The sequence below is a fragment of the Coregonus clupeaformis genome, chromosome 26, assembly GCF_020615455.1.
Source record: "Coregonus clupeaformis isolate EN_2021a chromosome 26, ASM2061545v1, whole genome shotgun sequence".
NCBI lineage: Eukaryota > Metazoa > Chordata > Actinopteri > Salmoniformes > Salmonidae > Coregonus > Coregonus clupeaformis.
Genome location: NC_059217.1, coordinates 10505752 through 10530645, shown reverse-complemented (window position 1 = coordinate 10530645; position 24894 = coordinate 10505752). Strand labels below are relative to the sequence as shown.

Genomic DNA, 24894 nt, shown 5'->3' with positions numbered 1-24894 from the left:
CAGCCCCCCCCTCCACACACACACACACACACTCTCAGGACCTGATGAGCCCTCCCTCTCCAGAAACTGGAAGTGCTGGTCTGTCCATCTGCGCTGACAGGAAGTCAACAAAAGCCACATGCAGGCGGGCTGACGTCAATCAGGGCCCTGCACCACTGTCACACAGGAACACCTCCCTCCCCACATTAACACACACACATACGCTCATATACACACACACCCGCTTGAACACACACACTCCGATACACAAACACACTTGCGGAGGACTGCACTCTAAACACACACCTACAAAAACACGTCCACACTGTGCATTTACACATACAGAAATGCAAATGTAGGCCTACTCATATGGACGCACATGCACTCTCACACACACACACACACACACACACACACACACACACACACACACACACACACACACACACACACACACACGCATACACACATCACACACTATTTCTATTTCAATCTGTCTTCTCTTTCTCTGGAAACTAGTAGTCAAACCACTTCAAAATGAGACCGATGCAGTAAGAGGGTTTACTTCTGTAATACAGGTTAATCAGAATGATCAAGTCAATGTTATTAATCCCGTAAATACACCCAGCCAATAATAAGGTGTACTCCTCTGTCCTTGCATTCCTTGTATTGTAAGTCTAATAACTGGAAGTGTTTGAGATAACACACAGTGAGAGGAATGAGAGGAATGAAAGTAAGCTCCCTGTGTTATGGCTGTCTGTAGCAGGAGACTCAATGGCATCCCAGTCTCCTTCATTATGACGCTAACCACTAACGAAATCCCACACTTCTCCTGCTATGTTTAATCAACATTTCTGAGAGCTCCTCTATCTCTCTTGCCTCGCCATTCAAGTGTGTGTGTGTGTGTGTGTAACAAAAAGGCCTTGTTGTTAGGGCAGCCTGCCCTCCTCACACTATCACACACGTACCCAGTTTGATAGCTAGTGACATAGTGTAGGCTGAGAGCCTCAAGCTCAAGGACACAGTACGGAGTTCCCAGTCACACACACACACACACACACGCACACACCATAGTCTCAACTCCCTAATAATGGCTCCAGTACATTCCTAATGAGCAGGATTCACATGCTGTTGTGTTTTCAGTGAGAAGATAAATACATTGGGATAGAGTGGTGAGAGTGAGAGGTTTCCTGGAACTTCCCATCAGAGCAGTGCTAAATGCAGACTAAATACAGGGGATGGGGATGTACTGTTACTAAGGCTGATGACAGAGTCAGAGATGTAGCTCAGTTGGTAGAGCATGGCATTTGCAACGCCAGGGTTGTGGGTTTGATTGCAGTATAAAAAATAAAAATGTATGCACTCACTAACTGTAAGTCGCTCTGGATAAGAGCGTCTGCTAAATGACTAAAATGTAAATGTAAATGTAAGAGGGCCAAGAAGAGGAATCTGAACCGATGAGAGGGGGGAAGGGGCGGGGGTGAGGTCTCAGGGTTCAAGTGTGAGGGTGGTCACATAGACAAGAAATCAAGAGAAGAGAGAGGGAAAGAAGGAGGAGGAAAGAGACAGATAGAAGAGAGACCAAGAGAACAGTCTTGACATTGAGACAGTGTTTCAAGTCAGTAAGTCAGTGGCAAACAGATTGACAGACAAACCAAAATCACTGTTTTTGGGACACCAGATGCATTGTAGAAGAGAGCAGTGCATTCCGGTCTTACCTGGCAGACAGACTCTGGTGATGGGAGGCTGAGTGGCCACAGGGGACCTCCTGAGGAAAGATAAAAAAATGCAATAACATTATCAGTATGGATATGAAATGAATTTTGATAGGCCTACATCAGATTGTTACATTGTGCAATGGCCAACCACATCTGCTAAGCCAATATCGGTTAAGTGCCTCTACATGAGGAGAAACAGAGAGGAAGACAGAGAGGAAGACAGAGAGGAAGACAGAGAGGAAGACAGAGAGGAGCACAAGAATGAGGCCAACATGTCTGTGAGGATTACAGAGAGAAGAGGAGAGAAACACTGAAAGAAAGAGATTGTTTGAGAGAGAAAAAGAGAGTGAGAAAGAGAGAGAAAGAGAGCAAAAGACAGGTGAGGAGAAACAGAGAGAATGAAAGAAAAAGGGACCAGGTAAATGAGGAATAAAATGTGAATTGAGTTCAACAAGCTCAAAGCACATCTGCCTGATCCGCTCTAAGAGTGTGTGTGTGTGTGTGTGTGTGTGTGTGTGTGTGTGTGTGTGCCTGCAAGTGTGTGTTTACCTACATGTGTGAAGTGTGTCTGCGAGAGTGCATGTGTGGGTGTGTGTGCACTTTTGCCTGTAAGCGTACATGCACAGGCATGCAAATGTGTGTGTGTGTATGTGTGTGTGCTTATGAGAGAGAGAGAGAGAGAGAGAGAGAGAGAGAGAGAGAGAGAGAGAGAGAAGTGGAAATGGGGGAAGATGTTACCATGCACAACATAATCATGTACATAATGACAGGCAACATCAGGTCAAATTCAATGTTGATGTAAATTACGTATAACTTCCACAAATGAATCTGAGTAAATGCGATTTAGTATTTTGTTTTGAGCTGATGTTTTGAATACAACTAATTATCTGTGTCGGTGATAATAGGGTTGTTTTTGTAAGCTTATGAACCATCCCACAGCTAACCCTGCTTAACAAAGACTGCAATGAGATTAACTATGGGACAAAACAGACAGGGTTGGCTTAGATTGTTGACAACATGTAAACTACATTTAGTCTCCGATGTTCATTGAAAACATACAGTGAGGGAAAAAAGTATTTGATCCCCTGCTGATTTTGTACGTTTGCCCACTGACAAAGACATGATCAGTCAATAATTTTAATGGTAGGTTTATTTGAAAAGTGAGAGACAGAATAACAACAAAAAAATCGAGAAAAACGCATGACAAAAATGTTATAAATTGATTTGCATTTTAATGAGGGAAATATGTATTTGATCCCTCTGCAAAACATGACTTAGTACTTGGTGGCAAAACCCTTGTTGGCAATCACAGAGGTCAGACGTTTCTTGTAGTTGGCCATCAGGTTTGCACACATCTCAGGAGGGATTTTGTCCCACTCCTCTTTGCAGATCTTCTCCAAGTCATTAAGGTTTCGAGGCTGACGTTTGGCAACTCGAACCTTCAGCTCCCTCCACAGATTTTCTATGGGATTAAGGTCTGGAGACTGGCTAGGCCACTCCAGGACCTTAATGTGCTTCTTATTGAGCCACCCCTTTGTTGCCTTGGCTGTGTGTTTTGGGTCATTGTCATGCTGGAATACCCATCCACGACCCATTTTCAATGCCCTGGCTGAGGGAAGGAGGTTCTCACCCAAGATTTGATGGTACATGGTCCCGTCCATCGTCCCTTTGATGCGGTGAAGTTGTCCTGTCCCCTTAGCAGAAAAACACCCCTAAAGCATAATGTTTCCACCTCCATGTTTGACAGTGGGGATGGTGTTCTTGGGGTCATAGACAGCATTCCTCCTCCTCCAAACACGGCGAGTTGAGTTGATGCCAAAGAGCTCAATTTTGGTCTCATCTGACCACAACACTTTCACCCAGTTCTCCTCTGAATCATTCAGATGTTCATTGGCAAACTTCAGACAGGCCTGTATATGTGCTTTCTTGAGCAGGGGGACCTTGTGGGCGCTGCAGGATTTCAGTCCTTCACGGCGTAGTGTGTTACCAATTGTTTTCTTGGTGACTATGGTCCCAGCTGCCTTGAGATCATTGACAAGATCCTCCCGTGTTGTTCTGGGCTGATTCCTCACCGTTCTCATGATCATTGCAACTCCACGAGGTGAGATCTTGCATGGAGCCCCAGGCTGAGGGAGATTGACAGTTCTTTTTTGTTTCTTCCATTTGCAAATAATCGCACCAACTGTTGTCACCTTCTCACCAAGCTGCTTGGTGATGGTCTTGTAGCCCATTCCAGCCTTGTGTAGGTCTACAATCTTGTCCCTAACATCATTGGAGAGCTCTTTGGTCTTGGCCATGGTGGAGTTTGGAATCTGATTGATTGATTGCTTCTGTGGACAGGTGTCTTTTATACAGGTAACAAACTGAGATTAGGAGCACTCCCTTTAAGAGTGTGCTCCTAATCTCAGGTCGTTACCTGTATAAAAGACACATTGGGAGCCAGAAATCTTTCTGATTGAGAGGGTGTCAAATACTTATTTCCCTCATCAAAATGCAAATCAATTTATAACATTTTTGACATGCGTTTTTCTGGATTTTGTTGTTGTTATTCTGTCTCTCACTGTTCAAATAAACCTACCATTCAAATGATAGACTGATCATTTCTTTGTCAGTGGGCAAACGTACAAAATCAGCAGGGGATCAAATACTTTTTTCCCTCACTGTACATGAATTAGGACTTGTTGTCTCTCAAATACATTGTTAAAGTTGTTGGTTAGCTAGCTAGCTAATTTTAGCCATATTAGCATCAGTCAAAACACCTCGAAACAAGACATGGTATCAAGAACAAGATAAAACTAGCTGAAACGAGCCACCTATGATTCCCCACATTGCAGCTTCTTTTTTTTGTACTGTGCACATACTAGGCAAAGGTGGTCGGGGAACTCACAACTCATAAACACATAATATTTTGTCTACCTAGAGTAAGATGATGACAAGGATCTTCAACTAGTAGGCCTCAACCACCTGAAGATTGATATTCATTCGATTTGTCTAGAAGTTTGTGTGATTTTGAGAAAGTACATTTACATTTACGTCATTTAGCAGACGCTCTTATCCAGAGCGACTTACAAATTGGTGCATTCACCTTAATCGTTATAACAATAACATTTTCAAACACTGAGCACTTGGGAAACTTTGGGTTTCTTTTCCAATGAGATTTACCCCCACACCAGTTGGTCACTGGTGTTTTATGTTAATGTAAGCTCTAGTGTAATTGTGTTTCCATCAGTGGTCTGACACTAAAGACTTGGTGCGAGCATAATCAACAACCTCTGCATCAATCTAGACAGTTGCTTTGTGAAAAGGTGTTAAAGTTCACAGTTAGCCATTGTTATGTAAATGAAAGCTGAAAAGTACCCAGGGCTTGGCCCCAAGTCAGGGCAGGTCCGCCAGAGCCATGGCCCAATGAGACACAAGTGCCGGTCTGCGTAAATGGAAACAGAAAAGTCTGTGTCTTTTGGATAAAACACTAGGGTAAATCCTCAATTGAAACTCTGAATATATCAGGGGTGGCCAACCCTCGTGGAGAGCAAGCAGGATTTTCTTCCAGCCCTATTTTAAAGAGATAGTTTACCCAAATTACAAATGTACATGTTTGTTTCCTTACCTTGAAAGCAGACTATGGACAAGGAGAGACTGCAATCTATGCTTTGGTTATCCAGTGCCATCAACCGTTAATATGAGTATTTCATGTGCAGAGCTATGGTGTAGTGGTAATACTCCCTGGGACATGTCACATAACTCCCCACCTAAGAACAGGGATCAATCCCTGCGTCCAACCTTCCCACTGTTTTTCACAGTTGCCTGTCTCCCAATCTAATTTCCTTACTGTTTAAATAAAGTGTAAAAAAGTATATATAAAAAATTATATATATATATATATATATATATATATATATATATAAAATATTTGCATACTCTAAATGTAATCCTGTGTAGGGGTTGTGCCAGGGGGCACTGAAATCCACAATAGCAAATCTCACTCCAAGCTGTCTTCAAAAGTTGGCAGTCCTGGGTTGAACAGTTGGATACTGCCCTCGTGTGGATGAAGATACAAACTACAGCACATGTACATCATTTTTATTTGACCCTGCTGGTCATCTATGAACAATTGAACATCTTGAAGAACAATCTGGCCTTAATGGCCATGTACTCTTATAATCTCCACCTGGCACAGCAAGAAGAGGACTGGCACCCCTCAGAGAGGGTTCCTCTCTACGTTTCTTCCTAGTTCCTGCCTTTCTAAGGGGTTTTTCCTAGCCACCATGCTTCTACATCTGCATTGCTTGCTCTTTGGGGTTTTAGGATGGGTTTCTGTATAAGCACTTTGTGACATCTGCTGATGTAGAAAGGGCTTTATAAATACATTTGATTGATTGTTATATCCCCCAGATCTATGGAAGCCCGTTCCCGTCACCAAAATAAATACATCTGATTAGGAGGTATGAGATAGTAAGTCATTATTATGAGATAGTAAGTCAGAATTATGTGATAGTAAGTCATTATTATGAGATACATAAGTCTTAATTTTGAGATAGTAAGTCGTTATTATGAGATAGTAAGTCATAACTATGAGATAGTATGTCATTATTATGAGATAGTCAGTCTTTATTTGGTAAACAGCTGATGAATGGGACAGGAGAAATGTAACCACTCTCAAATACATAGATGCAAGGACTCACTATCCATGAGATCAAAATGATAGTTTTAACCAGGTTTTGAAGCTATACAGTGTTTGTTTACAAACACATTCTTTACAAACAATGGAATAAAACAAGCTTATATTTTGGGTTCTGATGGGGTATGACAGTTGGTCATGAGGCATTTCTAAGTTACATTCTTCAAGAATCAATGGCTTTATATTAATAATTTAAAAGTTAAAAAATGGATGTACAAATCCCAGATTGCCCCTTTAATGGATTTAATTGTATTAATTAATTAATTAAATCTGATGTCATCCAGATGTCATCAAACAGGCACCAACCCACATCAACAAAACTCCCCAAACCATTAATATGGAACAATATTACCATAATACAGAGCCTTCAGAAAGTATTCACACCCCTTGACTTTTTCCACATTTTGTTGTGTTAAAGCCTGATTTTAAAATGGATTTTGTGTCACTGACCTACACACAATACCCCATAATGTCAATGTGGAATTATGTTTTATTTTTTTAAACAAATTAATTAAAAATGAAAAGCTGAAATGTCTTGAGTCAATAAGTAGCTAGCAGGTCTGTTTGATTGGTTACCTCCGCAACTACTGTAGCTATCTAGTCAACTTGCTAGCTACTTCAGTGGATGTTGAACACATACAGTACCAGTCAAAAGTTTGGACACACCTACTCTTTCAAGGATTTTTCTTAATTTTAATATTATTTACATTGTAGAATAATAGTGAAGACATCAAAACGATGAAATAACTCATATGGAATCATGTATTAACCAAAAAAGTGTTAAACAAATCAAAATAAATTCATATTTGAGATACTTCAAATAGCCACACTTTGCCTTGAAAAGTCATAGTCAATCGATCAATAATATAATAATACTTTTAGCAAAAAAAATGATTTTCAATTTACGATCTGTAGAAACAATGAGAATAGAAAGGTTCAGAACTTTTGTAAAACATCACAATACAGTTGAAAAATATATGGCAAATAGAAATCCAATATGGATGGTGTTAAGAGATAGATGGGAGGTGTTGAATGGAGCTGAAGGATGGGACTAATAACAACAACTAATAACAACAAGATAACTAATGTAAAGCATACTGTGTCCATAATAAGTATATAGGTTATAGGTTGAGAGCTTTTGTGAAAGAGCACAGTTAGAAAAATATGGCATATAGAAGCAAACCAGATGGACATCATGAAAATGATCGGAGGAAGTTCAGGAGTAAAAACAAACAAAATATAATTATTGTAGAATTTGACTGTGTCCATAAAATGTTTATAGTATGTATCGGCTGAAGTAGAGGCCTAAGTGTTGTTGTTCACTAGTTTACTCCAATTGGGGAAGGGGTGGTGGGGTTGGAAAGTAATGAAGGGAAATATAATTTAAAAAATGATATGTGTGTGTGTATGGATGTATGTATATATGTATTTATGTATGTATATATATGTGTGTGTATTTATGTGTATGTGTGTATGTGTGTATATATATATATATATATATATATATATATATATATATTTGCGAGAAAAAAAACATATGGGGGATTGGAAGTGATGCAGACAATTACATTGATGGAAGTTACAATCTATCTGAAATATGAACGCTGATCTACACCCTAAAAAAATAAAATAATAGGTGTGCCTTCTTAAAAGTTAATTTGTGGAATTTCTTTCCATCTTAATGCGTTTGAGCCTATTAGTTGTGTTGTGACAAGGTAGGGGTGGTATACAGAAGAAAGCCCTATTTGGTAAAACACCAAGTCCATATTATGGCAAGAACAGCTCAAATAAGCAAAGTGATATGATGTTTTTATGGTATAATGATGTCATGTCATAGTATCATGGGGAACAGGTTAGAGTTACTAGATAAGGGGTTAGGAGACAGGAAGTCTACATTCCATTATGTCAAGGTAGATTAGTGATGTTTAGGATAGCATGAGTGATGTTTAGGATAGTGACTTGGGGTAAAGAGTTATGAACATCAAAGACAGGGAGTGCCCATGGAGACTTGCCAGATGTATGCCAGGAAGAGGGTAATAAAGGATATATAAGGTAGAGTGTCTTCTTTGTTCAAGTTAGTTCGTAACACCAAGGGGCAAAGCTCTGTCCATTGTGGTCATTGTTGTAACGAACCCGGTACCGACAATTCAACATTTGCATTAACTTTCTACAAAGTGTCTAAGTATATCCTTGCATCCTCACTTCTCAATACCAGAAACTCATCATAACACAAAGAGAAATGACAGTCCATCATTAGTTTAAGACATGAAAGTCAGTCAATACGGAACATTTCAAGAACTTTGAAAGTTTCTTCAAGTGCAATCGCAAAAACCATCAAGCGCTATGATGAAACTGGCTCTCATGAGGACAGCCACAGGAAAGGAAGACCCAGAGTTACCTCTGCTGTAGAGGATAAGTCCATTAGAGTTATCAGCCTGAGAAATTGCAGACCAAATAAATGCTTCACAGAGTTCAAGTCACAGACACATCTCAACATCAACTGTTCAGAGGGGACTGTGTGAATCAGGCCTTCATGGTCGAATTGCTGCAAAGAAGCCACTACTAAAGGACACCAATAATAAGAAGAGACCTGCTTTGGCCAAGAAACACAAGGAATGGACATTGGACCGATGGAAATGTGTCCTTTGGTCTGGAGTCCAAATTGGAGATTTTTGGTTCCAACCGCCGTGTCTTTGTGAGACGCGGTGTGGGTGAACGGATGATCTCTGCATGTGTATTTCCCACCATAAAGCATGGAGGAGGAGGTGTTATGGTGTGGGGGTTCTTTGCTGGTGACACTGTCTGTGATTTACTTAGAATTCAAAGCACACTTAACTAGCACGGCTACCACAGCATTCTGCAGCGATATGCCATCCCATCTGGTTTGGGCTTAGTGGGACTATCGTTTGTTTTTCAACAGGACAATGACCCAACACACCTCCAGGCTGTGTAAGGGCTATTTTACCAAGAATGAGAGTGATGGAGTGCTGCATCAGATGACCAGGCCTCCACAATCCCCCGACCTCAAACCAATTGAGATGGTTTGGGATGAGTCAGACGTCCGAGTGAAGGAAAAGCAGCCAACAAGTGCTCAGCATATGTGGGAACTCCTTCAAGACTGTTGGAAAAGCATTCCAGGTGAAGCTGGTTGAGAGAATGCCAAGTGTGTGCAAAGCTGTCATCAAGGCAAAGGGTGGCTATTTGAAGAATCTCAAATATAAAATATATTTTGATTTGTTTAACACTTTTTTGGTTACTACATGATTCCATATGTGTTATTTCATAGTTTTGATGTCTTCACTATTATTCTACAATGTAGAAAATATTAAAAATAAATAAAAACCCTTGAATGAGTAGGTGTGTCCAAACTTTTGACTGGTACTGTATCTACCGGCAAATGAACACATTTCTAGTAGCAAATATGTTAAATTATACTAGTGGGATAAGCGGGATTATCAACTAGGGGCTCAATGCTTTCTCTGGAAATAATGCAACTCCGTTGAAGGTAAGTGCCACGCCGCCAGGTTAGTGCCACGTCATGCATTATTTTCCATAGAACGCATAACCCTCATTGATTATCCCTTACATATGCCAGATTGTATTGTGGTTAGTGTGGTCTAAATGAATCAGCCAGATCACCAGAAGCTTACTTGTTGGAAGCACATTGGACATTGGTCAGGACTGTGAAGTTGTTTCTTACACTTCGAAGGCTTGCGAGGACCTGGAGAGAAAGAGAACACATTCAGCCATTATGAATACCACACAGGACAGTACCTAGACACTGGGCTGGGTTTCTCAAAGTGGTCGCTAATGTAGGTGCGCTACAGTACAGATTGAGGAGAAGGACAGGTGTGGTGGGATTAGAATATAATTACCTGAGCAAAAGGCGTTACTATCAAGTCATCACCATGTCTGTAAACACAAGACATCATAAAGACATCATAAACATAATTAAGAAAGCATTTATAACAGTGTCACACACACATCAGTCCATTGTTTCAACACCAAGGGCAAGAACGTTACTTTAAACCACATCCAAGGAGGTAGTAAGACGAAAGTATGTGTCAGTTAGTTATGGGGCTCAGTTCCCAAAATTCACTTAGGTAACAGAGGAAGTAATGCGCCGATAAGGAGCACTTGTTCTATTGGAATGTAATGTTGTTAGGTCAAATACTAGATGTTCCTAGTTAAAGAACTTTCCACTTCTTTCCACTGTTCTGTGTTTGGAGTCATTGGGACTTTAAGATCTTTTTTATCATCGGCTGAATCTCTGTCATTATATTTGGTCATTTCGGTTACCAATTAGCCTCTTTTGGAGCACTTTTTCCACTCATCACTATTAGTGGTAGTTGTTTCCATAGAAACGGATGTCATGTGACGTACCTCTGTACCAGGGGACATGGATCAAACACAATGGAACACACATCCAGATCACTTCATGGTGTGTGTGTGTGTGTGTGTGTGTGTGCGTGTGTATGTGTATGTGTGTGTGTGTGTGTGTGTGTGTGTGTGTGCATGTGTGTGTGTGTGTGTGTGTGTGTATGTGTGTGTGTGTGTGTATGTGTGTGTGAGTGTGTGCGTGCGTGCGGGAAAACGTACAGTTCGGATGCAATGGATGAGTTGCGGGACATGGACTTGGGCGAGAGGTCGTAGTCGCTGTCCGAGCGGTACAGAAAGGATTCTCTGCGCTGGTTGTGTCCAGGGAAGTTGGTGTGTAGAACCAGGCCTGACCCGGGAGAGGCCGAGGGGTCCAACGGACTACAACTGGCTGAAGGGCCATTCTCCACGTCAAAGCTGCAACACAACACAGAGACAATACTTTAATACTAATAATACAATGTTAATAACACAATTACTACATGTTTTCTACTGGTCCTGTGTGGCTCAGTCGGTGCTTGCAACACCAAGGGTTGTGGGTTCAATTCCTGTATGACTGTAAGTTGCTTAGGATAAAAGCGTCTCCTAAAGGGGATTTATTATCATTATTACTTTCCACCTACAGGCCAGGTACAGAACACAAGCCTGAGCACCTGCCTGTCCTTGTATGTGCAACTGACTGACACCACAAATTAATATGTTCCTTTGGGAAATAAAAGTTCATCTAAATCTAAAGTTTCAAGATCTTGAGAAAAGTTTAGAGTCTAGACTATAATACGTAGATGGCCTAACATACCCATGACAGAGAGCATGAGCATGGATGACAATCAGGATGATTGGAACGCCAACTATCCATCATTGGTTTCATCAGTCATGGACAGGATAGGGACACATCATGAAACTATAGGCCTAACGGATACAGAAATGATGACATAGATGTTGCTATTCCAATCAGGGTAGGGGTGGAGGAAAAGAAAGAGGGATCTTGACAAACATTTCCCGGGAGAGATATGTTCTGAAAAGTCTCAAGGTTTTCCCAGGCAGCTAGCGGGAGACGAGGGGGAAGATGGGAAAATTAGTGGTGACCTCTGTTACTCCTCACTGCAGGAGGCTCAGCAGAGAGGAGGGTAGAGGTCTTCTGACAGTCTCACAAACACACACACGCATGCACGACATGAAAGACCACCAATCAGAGTTCAGAGAAGATAGAAAATGTAAACACGCCATCTGATTCAGGAAACCAGCCTGGGGCCACAGATGCATGTGATCTGGATAGGGCCTGATGAGAGGAGGACACAGTGATGTGTGTGTGCGTGTGTTTGTGTGTGTCAGAAGGCCTGTACTCTCTGTTCTCCACTGAGCTTCCTGTGTGTGTGTGTGTGTGTGTGTGTGTGTGCTATATGGCTGATTACATAATTGGCCCGCAGGTCAATGCACTGCTGTATTTCTTTGTTATTAGCTAGATCACGTGTATAGCCGGGCAAGTAGATCTAAAGCTCAGGCAGCCCTAACAGCCTCATCATACAAACTCATCTCACATCTTTGGGTTTGGATCCGAAATTGTACCGATGTTTGCGAATAAGAGGTTTGAAAGTCTAGGTTTGAAATACAATATGTCACCAATTACCATTCCAAAAGGATATACTTATTTTTTTTAAGAACAGGACATGATATGCATTTGAGGAGAAAGCTGAAGTCGTAACCTTTTCACTGATGTAATCAGATATCATTTCTGATTCCCAGTTCGTCCACTAGATCGCAGTAGAAGATCAAATGACGTGACTGTTTTGATGTGGTTTGGGTAGTGACTCACTGTGCAAAAATGGCTGAACGAATGTTCAAGCCTGACATCTTAAAATCAACCTAGCGATCGGGGCTTTCAGGTTATCACGTTCATTTTCTTTTTATAACACACAGTCAGGCGAGGAAACGTAAAACATATTTTCCCACACATTTTTCCCATTGGAAACGAGTGAGATAGATCAATGGTGCATATGTCACATTAAATCTGGATGGAGAAAGAAATGCAATGCATTACAATGACAACCAAGGTGTACTGTTTCCAAGCACACAACATTTTTGCACTTCTGGTGACTTGACCTAAATTGCATACTCTATGAATATGACCATAGCACATTATTTATGGCCTGTAGGGGGGCATTGGGGGTGGCGGGGGCATTTTTATGACATTTCCAGCAGTAAGATTTGAGCTCGATTTCCAAAAAGACAAGCACTGTAACTTTGAAATGATACTGTATGTCACTTTCTATTTTCTGACCGAAATTGACAGAGTGGGTAACACTTAAACTCCACAGACCCGGTACAGGGTCCAAAACAAACGCTCAGAGTTTAACAGAAGATCAAAACACACACCTCAAGGCTGACCTCTGATGAAAACAACAGGACAAGCACACTGCAGGCTGTGCTGGGCCCAATGTTTGCGGTATTAGTGATAAGTAATCTTATGAAAGCATTACATAAGGTTATTGAGGCTAAGGATTTGGAACTATATTGTAGGGCATCTGAAACACTTGGCTTTGACTACCACTACACCCTTATTAAGTAAACAGTAAGCAAAATGTCAACTCTGTTTGGACAGTGTCGGGCAATGAGATCACCTACACTCTAGCTGAGGAACGCTTAACTCTGTTCTCTTATATCAATGCAGAGTTAAGTATTGATAACTGGTCGCATGATTTGCTAACAACATTGAGTCACCATCAGTCGATGCCAATTCTGAAAATGCTTACTTGTACCTATGGTTGTCCTGTACAACTGCGGCCCTTCCACAGGGTTCTGAAATTCATTCTTTTAATAAAAACTTGAATTCAAACAAACAATAGCCCAGGCCAATGAAGCGACACACAGATTGAATAATATTAGGATGCAATAAATATGCAATATATTATTTACAGATCTCTGACACAAGGAAAAAGTCGGTGGTTGTATTCGATAAAAGATTGATCTGAATTTGTCACAGAGTAGCCACTCATTTCTGTCATTTGTGTGATATTAAAAAAGATTCAGCTAATGCCTTCTGTCAGGTAAATTACATAGAATAGCATGAAATGCATTTATTTTTATTTTATTTTATGTTGGACCCTGCTAACAAATGTTCCCCATGTGTGGAAATCCTGAAAATGCCTATGCCACATCGCAAATGTTATTATGGCCTTATTAAAAAGGGGGGGCTTGCCAACGTCCCATGACATGTAGACTACAAAGGCCCCTTCACTAAGCCTTTACTTCCTATCCACAGCATCACTGGAATGTGCACATTGTATAGGACCCTCCCTACTCACAGTTACAGTGGGGAAAAAAAGTATTTAGTCAGCCACCAATTGTGCAAGTTCTCCCACTTAAAAAGATGAGAGAGGCCTGTAATTTTCATCATAGGTACACGTCAACTATGACAGACAAAATGAGGAAAAAAAATCCAGAAAATCTTTGTAGGAAAAATTGTAGGATTTTTTATGAATTTATTTGCAAATTATGGTGGAAAATAAGTATTTGGTCAATAACAAAAGTTTCTCAATACTTTGTTATATACCCTTTGTTGGCAATGACACAGGTCAAACGTTTTCTGTAAGTCTTCACAAGGTTTTCACACACTGTTGCTGGTATTTTGGCCCATTCCTCCATGCAGATCTCCTCTAGAGCAGTGATGTTTTGGGGCTGTCGCTGGGCAACACGGACTTTCAACTCCCTCCAAAGATTTTCTATGGGGTTGAGATCTGGAGACTGGCTAGGCCACTCCAGGATCTTGAAATGCTTCTTACGAAGCCACTCGTTCGTTGCCCGGGCGGTGTGTTTGGGATCATTGTCATGCTGAAAGACCCAGCCACGTTTCATCTTCAATGCCCTTGCTGATGGAAGGAGGTTTTCACTCAAAATCTCACGATACATGGCCCCATTCATTATTTCCTTTACACGGATCAGTTGTCCTGGTCCCTTTGCAGAAAAACAGCCCCAAAGCATGATGTTTCCACCCCCATGCTTCACAGTAGGTATGGTGTTCTTTGGATGCAACTCAGCATTCTTTGTCCTCCAAACACGACGAGTTGAGTTTTTACCAAAAAGTTCTATTTTGGTTTCATCTGACCATATGACATTCTCCCAATCCTCTTCTGGATCATCCAAATGCACTCTAGCAAACTTCAGATGGGCCTGGACATGTACTGGCTTAAGCAGGGGGACACGTCTGGCACTAAAGGATTTGAGTCCCTGGCGGCGTAGTGTGTTACTGATGGTAGGCTTTGTTACTTTGGCCTCAGCTCTCTGCAGGTCATTCACTAGGTCCCCCCGTGTGGTTCTGGGATTTTTGCTCACCGTTCTTGTGATAATTTTGACCCCACGGGGTGAGATCTTGCGTGGAGCCCCAGATCGAGGGAGATTATCAGTGGTCTTGTATGTCTTCCATTTCCTAATAATTGCTCCCACAGTTGATTTCTTCAAACCAAGCTGCTTACCTATTGCAGATTCAGTCTTCCCAGCCTGGTGCAGGTCTACAATTTGTTTCTGGTGTCCTTTGACAGCTCTTTGGTCTTGGCCATAGTGGCGTTTGGAGTGTGACTGTTTGAGGTTGTGGACAGGTGTCTTTTATACTGATAACAAGTTCAAACAGGTGCCATTAATACAGGTAACGAGTGGAGGACAGAGGAGCCTCTTAAAGAAGAAGTTACAGGTCTGTGAGAGCCAGAAATCTTGCTTGTTTGTAGGTGACCAAATACTTATTTTCCACCATAATTTGCAAATAAATTCATTAAAAATCCTACAATGTGATTTTCTGTAATTTCTTTTCTCAATTTGTCTGTCATAGTTGACGTGTACCTATGATGAAAATTACAGGCCTCTCTCATCTTTTTAAGTGGGAGAACTTGCACAATTGGTGGCTGACTAAATACTTTTTTCCCCCACTGTACATACATACATCTCTTCTCTACATCAAAGCTAGAACATATATAATTAAGCCTGCACTATTACCCCAAAATATCAGTCCAATATGGACACCAGATTGACTGAGTCATAAATCTGCCTGAACACAACAAAGTGTGGAGAATCTTTTACAGAAAGAGAGAAAGAGAGAGAGAGAGAGAGAGAGAGAGAGAGAGAGAGAGAGAGAGAGAGAGAGAGAGAGAGAGAGAGAGAGAGAGAGAGAGAGAGAGAGAGAGGGGGAGAGAGAGAGAGAGTCCGAAAGAAACAGCGAAAGAGAGAGAACGTTTTGTACCATTTCCTCCATCCATCATTCCCACTAGTTCCAAAGATTCCTGTTTTCTGACTATAGAGATAGAAGCAGGAACTATTTATCAAACATGTTGGCTGATATACACAAGCAAAAGCAAAATCCCTTATTTCTGGGATTAAATTATGAGCTTTGAGGAATTAAGGGGTCAGGATTACACCACAACCAGGAAGCCTGGCTATGATTGGTAGAGTCCAATGTGTGAGCCGCCGCTGAAAGGGTCAGAATGTCATGGAGTACATTGACGTGGATGTGACGGAAACATTAAACATCCATGGTTAAATCAGCTCTGGGAGCCTGAGTAGGGAACAACAGCTCGACTGCCGCTGGATAGTATACATTAATGCAAAATGGTGGATGCTAACCTGACAGTGAAAGGGGGAGTTGACAGTTTAAGCTTACTACATGACCTGACCAGGAAAAACTCTGGGCCATAATTACAACCAAACCTATCCTCTCCTTTCAGACAAGTGAGGATGAGGAGAAACGGTGTACATTTCCAGTAAGTATTACGTACTGTATTGTCTCTGTTTTGCAAAAGCAATCAGGAAGTGATCCCAATGACCTCTGTGTGACTTATACAGTACATCCTGAATCATCCCGCCTTAACAACAGTCTTGATGGGAAATGGAGAGAGATGGAATCAAGAAGTGAGTGCAGAGTCAAGAGGTCAGAAGTAGGAGGGAGAGAATTTGGGGACATGAAGGGACTGAAAGACAGTGACAAGAGAGACTAAGAAAATGACATCGAGACTGTGCCAGGAGAGAGCAAAGGAGAAGGAAAGAAAGTTACGTCTTTCCCTAGCACTGAGCAAAGACAGTGGGCAATGTTAAGTCAAGTCTGTTTAGCTCATGGAACATGAGGATTGGGGAATGACTGAAGGGCTATGGACATCCCCTTACAGAAAAAACACACGATTTCACATGTGGAAATCACATGATTTTACATTCAATTTTGCATGTGAAATCATGTAAAAACTTGTTTTTGGAACACTTCACATGTGATCACGTTTTCACATGTGCAGTTTCATGTTATCACATGTTGCTTTACATAACATCACGTGATCACATGAAAACATGTGTTTTGAGATATACATGGAGGAGCCTTAATCAAGCTAGCTGTCTTGATTACTTCCTGGTCTCATTCTTGCAGGCATCAAAAGTAAAAAAAAAGTATTAATAGGAGACCGAATGTGATCGGACTACCATCTAATTGGCCTCCATATAACTCTTACAGAATTTCCACGTGGACGAGGATATTGGAAATGTAATCAAAACCTATTGGATGACAATTTGTTCTTAACTAAGACAAAATAATTCACAATTGACTTTTTTCTGCACAACATAAGTACAGCAGATCTCCTTATTTTATGGGACACTTTTAAATGTACTTTTAGAGGCCATTCAATACAATACTCATCATTAAAACAAAGCAGTTTAGGTCAAAAGAGATTACACTAACAAATGAAATAGAAGAAATAACAGCGCAGGTAGATGGTAATGTAAACTGTACTATAAAGGCACAAAATAGGTTAGAGGTACTTATTCAAGAACGATCAAGGGTAATCTATATAAACAATAAAGCGAATTGGATGGACATTTTTGAAAAATGCAAAACATTTTTCTTGTATATTCAACATAGAAATGCTACCAAAAACAATTTACAGAAACTCGTTACAAATGATGGAGTCATCCGTGATTCACCAAATTATATTTTGAAAGAGGAAGCAAAATATTTTAAGCATATGTTTTCTTTTCAGTCTCCTCCATTTCCACTGAATGATGTTAACTGTAAGGATTTATTTCCTAATAATAATAATGTAAAATTAACAAATGTACAGAAAGACCTGTGTGAAGGCCAACTTACAGAGGAGGAACTTTTTGAGGCAATTCAATATTTTCAGTCTGGAAAAACACCAGGGCTTGATGGTATACCAGTAGAGGTATATCAGACCTTTTTTGATGTACTCAAAGATCCATGTTTTAAGCACTCCTATAAAAATTATAGACTTTCAGGTCCTCGACAAGAAGGTCTGATTTCATTACTACTGAAACAGGACCCAGGTGTTAAGTATAAAGATCCAGTCCATTTAAAAAACTGGAGGCTTCAATGTTGTGATGCGAAAACCCTGGCAAAATGCATAGCACATAGAATAAAAAAGGTTTTACCAAATATTGTTCATCCTGATCAGACAGGTTTTTTACATGGACGATATAATGGAGATAATATACGACAATTACTTGAAAAAATTTAACATTATGAAACATCAAAGATACCAGGCCTGGTCTTCATAGCAGATTTTGCAAAGGCATTTGATAAAGTACGACTAGGATTAATATATAAATGCCTTTATTTTGGTGAATCTCTTATACAATGGGTTAAAGTTATGTACAGCAACCCCAGGTGTAAAACAGTAAATAATGGTTACTTCTCAGAAAGTATTGAGCATTTAAGAGGAGTAAAACAAGGCTGTCCATTGTCTCCATATCTATTTATTATGGCCATTGAAATGCTAGCTATTAAAATTAGATCCAACAAGTGTGAATGTATGCCGATGACTCAAGTTTTTTCTTAAGTCCACAATCTGGATCCCTGCACAGTCTCATTGAAGATCTTGATCATTGTATCGTTAAAAGACACAGTGTTTACACTACCTATTGGTTTACCAATGAAATGGTCAGATGGTGAAGTAGACATACTTGGTATTCATATTTTAAAAAAATATAAATGAACTTACCACAATCAATTTCAATAGAAAGTTTGCAAAAAATAGATAAGATTCTGCAATCATGGAGAGGTAAATACTTGTCTATTTATGATTAACATTGATTAACTCTTTGGTCCTATCACAGTTTACTTACTTACTAATTGCACGGCCTACTCCAGACAACTCGTTTTTTAAATCATATGAGCAAAAAATATTTGTTTTTATTTGGAATGCTAAGCCAGAAAAAAATGTACGTGCCTATTTATACAATGAATATGAGTTTGGGGGGGCTAAAATTATTAAATATTAAAGTTGTTAACTTAAAGCGTCACCATACATAAGTTATACTTAAACCCAAAATGGTTCTCCAGTAGATTATTAAGAAAATTCTCATCCTTTGTTCAAAAATGGCCTTTTTGCCTTTATACAGATTACAACTTCTCATTTCCAACTAATTGAAAATGAAATGTGTTTAAAGTATTGCCCTTTCTTAAACAAGCCATACAAAGCTGGTTACAATTTCAGTTCTACCCTCCAGAAAAGATATAACAAATATTACAACAAATATTATGGTTAAACTCAAATATACGGATTAATAAAAAAACATTCTTTATGGAAAAAATGTTTTAAAATGTTATTATATTTATGAATGATATTATGAATAGAAACGGTGGAGTTATGTCACATATGCAGCTATCGGAAATATATCGGAATGTCTGCTCAATCCAAACTTATAACCAACTGATTGCAGCTTTACCACAAAAATGGAGGAGGCAAGTTCAAGAGGGAGAAGGTAGGGAACTTGTTGGTCTGCCATATATTAAAGATACAAATTGGCTGAAAAGAATTGGCATGAATAGAAAAATATACCAGTTTCATTTGAGGACAAAAATATTGACAGCTGCACCATACAGGTTGCAATTCCGATTCCATGACACATGGTTTATTAACTGATACAAAAAACAACATTCACTTAAAATTAACCTTACAAATAGCAGTGTTGGGGCATTTGGAAAGCCATAGTCAATAAATAATATAATAATACTCATCGGAAAGGTTTTCATCTTTAGCTCACAATCTGTGGATACTATACGATTAGAAAGATTCCAAATGTATGTAAAACATCACAGCACAATTGAAAAATATATGGCACAAATGAGTGTGGTCTATGGTGATAGGTGGGATGGGCTGAGAGTGGCTGAGGGGTGGGATTAAAGAGCTTATGTTTAGTAATGTATTATTGTTATGTGATTGCTCTATATAAAAGTACCATGTATGTAAAATGTGTATGCAGAATGTGTATGTAAAATGTATATGTAAAATGTATGTATATGTAGCAGAAAAGCTGTAAAAAACTAAAAAGATGGGTTAATAAAAAATACATTGAAAAAAAAACAAAAAAAACATGTGAAATTTATGTGGTTGTTCCGTAAGGGTCATCATGAAGTATGCAGAGAAATCCCAACAACACACACACAAAAACATTATTTTAAATCTAAAATGTTACCAGTAAAGCAGTGGTGGACAGTGGACAGTAATGTAGACAGTAAATGCGCACATACAGTGAGTAGTACACATGCTCAGCCAGGTTCAGTTAGATTCAGTCAGAATACACTGAGGGAACCATTAAGAAGGCATGATGACTGAGACTTCCTGTTGTGGAATTACTACTAGAGCTGCATGGATAAACAGGAGGTGTCTGTCTCCATGGTACCACAGTCTACACTGCACTGCCAGAATGAGACGGCAGTTTATAACACAGAGAGGGAAACAGTCACAGAGGTGTCACACACGGCAAAACACACACAGCATGCAAATGGGTGTATGCACACACACAGTACACATACACATATCAACACTTTGAGTGTTAGGATAAGCCAGAGACAACAAAAACACTGATCACTTCTGGTGTAGTAACTGCATTTCATCACTAAACTCTTTTTTGGGGTAAAATATGCCTAATCCTTCAGGCTACTCTCTGGGATTGGACGGAAAAGGGAAAATGCCTCGTAATTCTCAGTCAGTGTGTTTTTCCAAAGGTTAGTCTGCCCTGCATGGTTCTGGTGGTGGGAAGGAAGAACATTCAGCGTTCAGTTCCCAAACTCAGTCCAGGCCACACTCTGCACATGTGACAGAGTCAGAGAATAGTGACTACACACTTCTGCTACAATATAACTACCATGGCTCTGCATCAGTTTGACGGACATGACCTTTGACCTTGATGATGAAAGACTAAAGGTCTAGACCTTGACATGATAAGAGATTCAGTATAGTGAGCAGAAACATATTCAGTTGATGAATTAGAAATAAAGTGGAAGTATCTGAAGATAGTGCAATGAAAATGCTCAAGAACGAAAATTATGTTTTAGTAATTTCACACTGGCAATCTATTCCGATTTCAGAGCACTCCTAAACTCAGTTGTTATGACAGGTGTAAGTGAACATCGGCTGACAAACTTAATTAAATTGTTGCCATTAACACAGCTAATCACTAACCAAGGTCTTTACTCTGCTAGGGCGAGTAAAATATTCAGCGTGATGTGTTCTCTCATCTGTGCCCGGAAGTAGCTAGCAAGCTATCCAACGTTAGCCAGTTAGCTTGGGTGCTTGACTGCCGTTGTGAGGTCAGAACGCTCAGATCAACCCTACTCCTCGGCTAGAGTGTTCAGTGTACGCTCTGAACACTCCGAGAGCGAAACACTCAATTTACAAAACAGACAATCTGACAACGCTCAGAATTTACCAATGCCCACTTAAGCGGTCAACAATCTGAATCTAGAATGCATAAACTATGAAGTTACAAAGCCGTCATGCTAGAATATGCAATTTAGAGGACACTTTTGAAAAAACAACAACAAACAAAGCATTCTTATTTACATATTTCTCATTCCAAGTCATTTTCCAGACGTCCTCACTGTGAGAGACTTATGGTTAGTCATGTCAGATCATAATTCACTATGTCACATGATTTTGGGAGAGTGAGAGAGAGAGAGAGGAGAGAGCAAGAGGGAGAGCAGGAGAAAGAGAAGGAGAGAGAGGAGAGAGAGAAGGAGAGAGAGAAGGAGAGAGTGTGCAGTCCATGCCTGGGCTGTGTAACTAAACAGAACTTTATTTAAATGGCATTAATTCCATGGGCTGGCAAATTGCAGTTTGGGTTAGTTTTCCATTACATTCCCTGGGCTGCGTACAAAGTCAAGTTACCCTAGGTCAAACTCTCTCTCTCTCTCTCTCTCTCTCTCTCTCTCTCTCTCTCTCTCTCTCTCTCTCTCTCTCTCTCTCTCTCTCTCTCTCTCTCTCTCTCTCTCTGTGTGTGTGTGTGAGTCTGAGTGTACGTAAGCATGCATACGTGTTTGAAGAGAAAACCTCTCTAGGTTGTCAGAAACAGGATTTGTTCCCTTGTCTCCTGGTAGTATTTCAACAGCCACTTCCCACTATGTTGTTCACTCTTGTGTTGTCATAAACACCATCATCACCACCACACAGCTTCCTACAGGATGTATGCAAAAGCCTAACCCAGATAGACCACAGTATCACCACACACACAAACTCCTCACAGATATGTGCTCACATGAACAGACAAGCACAAGTGTGAACTAATTATCCTTGTCACGTGTCAGACACACACACACACACACATCTGACTGTGTGGTTCTTTCCGCTTCCACATGCACTGACTGACTGTACAGTACTTTCCACAGGAAACCTTGGTTCTTAAAGGTGGGTCTGGTCTGGCTGGAGAAACTCCCTAACCATGAGACCTGCAGCCAGAACCCAATGCTGCTGCTGCTGTGGTTGAACTTGTACTACCCTGGAGCCCAGTAGCCCTGCAGCCGCAGATATCTGCAGCCAGAGGCCTGAGGGACCACAGAACCAGTCAGAACCAAGGCTGCCTGCTACTGAACTGGCTGGCTTGGACCCTCTCTCTGCTTCTCCACAACAACAATCTACATTTCTACCATGATGATGATGTTATTCTGGTCAGAATCATGTGATAGAGTAGTGTGTGTATCCCTGCAATGCAAATCCACTCAAAACGGAATAACTCTTCATAAGCAATATTGGCTTTGTAGAGAATAATGAGTTTGCACGATACAAACATAAGCAGTTGCAAAGTGGTGTTGAAGAGAATAGCTGTCATGCGCTTGGATAAACAAGGAGGGTGATATGAAACATTCGAGAGGCACAGTGGAACAGTGGAGCGCTAGTACAAATCCTGCTGGGAGTGTTAGTTGCGTTGTCAGCGGGCTACATTTAGGAAATTGCATTACATCAGGTACAGTAGGTCAGCTTTAGGTAAAAGCAGCACATTTGGATCTGGATGGACCAGTAGTAACCTGGATCTGGATGGACCAGTAGTAACCTGGATCTGGATGGACCAGTAGTACCTGAATCTGCCTACTATATAGACTCACACCACACCAGTGTAAACAAACCAATGCCACACACTCAAGCTATAGTATTCACTCCCTCACACACAAACAATCGTAATCATAATCATAATCCCCTTCAGAGATATAGTTAGAGAGACTGAACATGGGAACACGATATTCAGAGGGGGGGTGGAAAAATCTGTCCATGCAGAGCAAGAGGGAGAGGTACACAGGGGGGAGAAAAAGAGAGTGAGAACTAAAAAGCCTGCATAACAAGCACTGCATGCTATCTGTAAAGATGAAATCAGCATAATGGCAACACATCACACACTAAACTGAACATGAGAAAAGCAGAGAAAGATCTGAGAGAGAGACAGAGAGAAGGACAGAAAGACAGATAGATTAAGTGAGAGAGAGAGAGAAAGAGAGATACAGAGACAGAGCGTCAGAGAGAGAGAGAGAGAGAGAGAGATGGGAAGGCAGAGAGTTACAGTATACCATTGATCTGACCTGTGAGTGTGGCTGGAGGCATGGAGTCCCTTGATGACTTCCTCGCTAAAGTCAAAGTGGACCCTGCTTCTGTGACAGGGCGACCGCCTATACATAGCCCCAACAGCCCAGTTAACCAGCACCATCAAACACACACACCTCACATACACAACTCAGCTCATAAAACACACAACTCACATATCCACACACACACAACAAATCATCATCATACACACATCAATCATACAACACCAACTGTCTAAAGTAACCAACTTCCACTGTCACAAATGCAACATTCAAGAATACACCATAAACAACCCAAAAATAATCAAACACACATGAATCATCCATCAACTACCATCAAACACACTGCAGCAGCGAGGTCAATGTCAAAATCCAACACTTAGTCGTGACTCTTCTCTCTTGTTCTCTCTCTCTCTCTCTCTCTCTCTCTCTCTCTCTCTCTCTCTCTCTCTCTCTCTCTCTCTCTCTCTCTCTCTCTCTCTCTCTCTCTCTCTCTCTCTCTCTCTCTCTCTCTCTCTCTCTCTCGCTCTCTCTCTCTCTCTCTCTCTCTTTCATACTCTGTGAGTCCAGCTAGCACTGTGCTGTATCCCAGTCCCAGCCTACACTTCCTCCCCCTGGTGAGTGAGGAGCTGTGCTCTGTCTGGCAACACAGGGCAAACACTATGACCTGGAGCGGATTCTCTGGAATGGACTCACTACTAGCGCTCTGATACATAGGATAGAGGGGGAATAGAGGTTTGTATCTACCGTGTTTCTGTGTAATAGATGTAGGCTATATACATGTGTAATACATGTCCACACTGCCCACAAATCCATTACTAGCCATTATGTGCCATACTATGTGGTAGATACTGTACATACGCCTACAGTTTCTAGTGCACACAGCAATAGCATAACTACTGCACTGCACATATCGGAAGAGCACGTCTAGACCTGTAATCCACACATCTAGCTTGCTACACCTACTTAATGCACTAGTACATGCTGTGTCGTGACTTTTAGTACATGCTTAGCTTAAACTTCATGAGCTATGCCATCAATACATGCACCAGGACATGCCTTTCACTGTATATTCACCAGCCATCAGTACTACCTTAACAGTGCATTTCATTACATGCTTGTGCATAAGCTATGCCACCAATATATGCACCATATTCATAAGCTATGCCACCAGTATACCTTAACTGTCCCAGTGTGTATCTGTGTATATCAGTGTGGCAGAGGAAGGGGCAGCGGGGCATTTTTCCTGGAACATTGGAGGGGATGACCAGATTATGGCCTCCCCCCTGCTAATACCAGGCTCTTTCAGC

At 40.7% G+C, this 24894-nt stretch overlaps 1 protein-coding gene across 1 annotated transcript in view; it reads right to left on the bottom strand.

Annotated features, from left to right (window-relative positions):
• Positions 1-24022, bottom strand: part of LOC121540454 (cAMP-specific 3',5'-cyclic phosphodiesterase 4B) — an 89268-nt gene extending 65246 nt beyond the window's left edge. Inside the window, exons 1-5 of the mRNA XM_041849328.2 lie at positions 23582-24022; positions 10975-11169; positions 10251-10287; positions 10026-10096; positions 1698-1747 (exon numbers count right to left, since the gene is read on the bottom strand). Coding sequence (XP_041705262.1) covers positions 1698-1747; positions 10026-10096; positions 10251-10287; positions 10975-11169; positions 23582-23706 — 478 coding nt within the window. The 5' untranslated portion in view covers positions 23707-24022. The remainder of the gene's footprint in view (positions 1-1697; positions 1748-10025; positions 10097-10250; positions 10288-10974; positions 11170-23581) is intronic.
• Between the last annotated feature and the right edge of the window lie 872 nt (positions 24023-24894).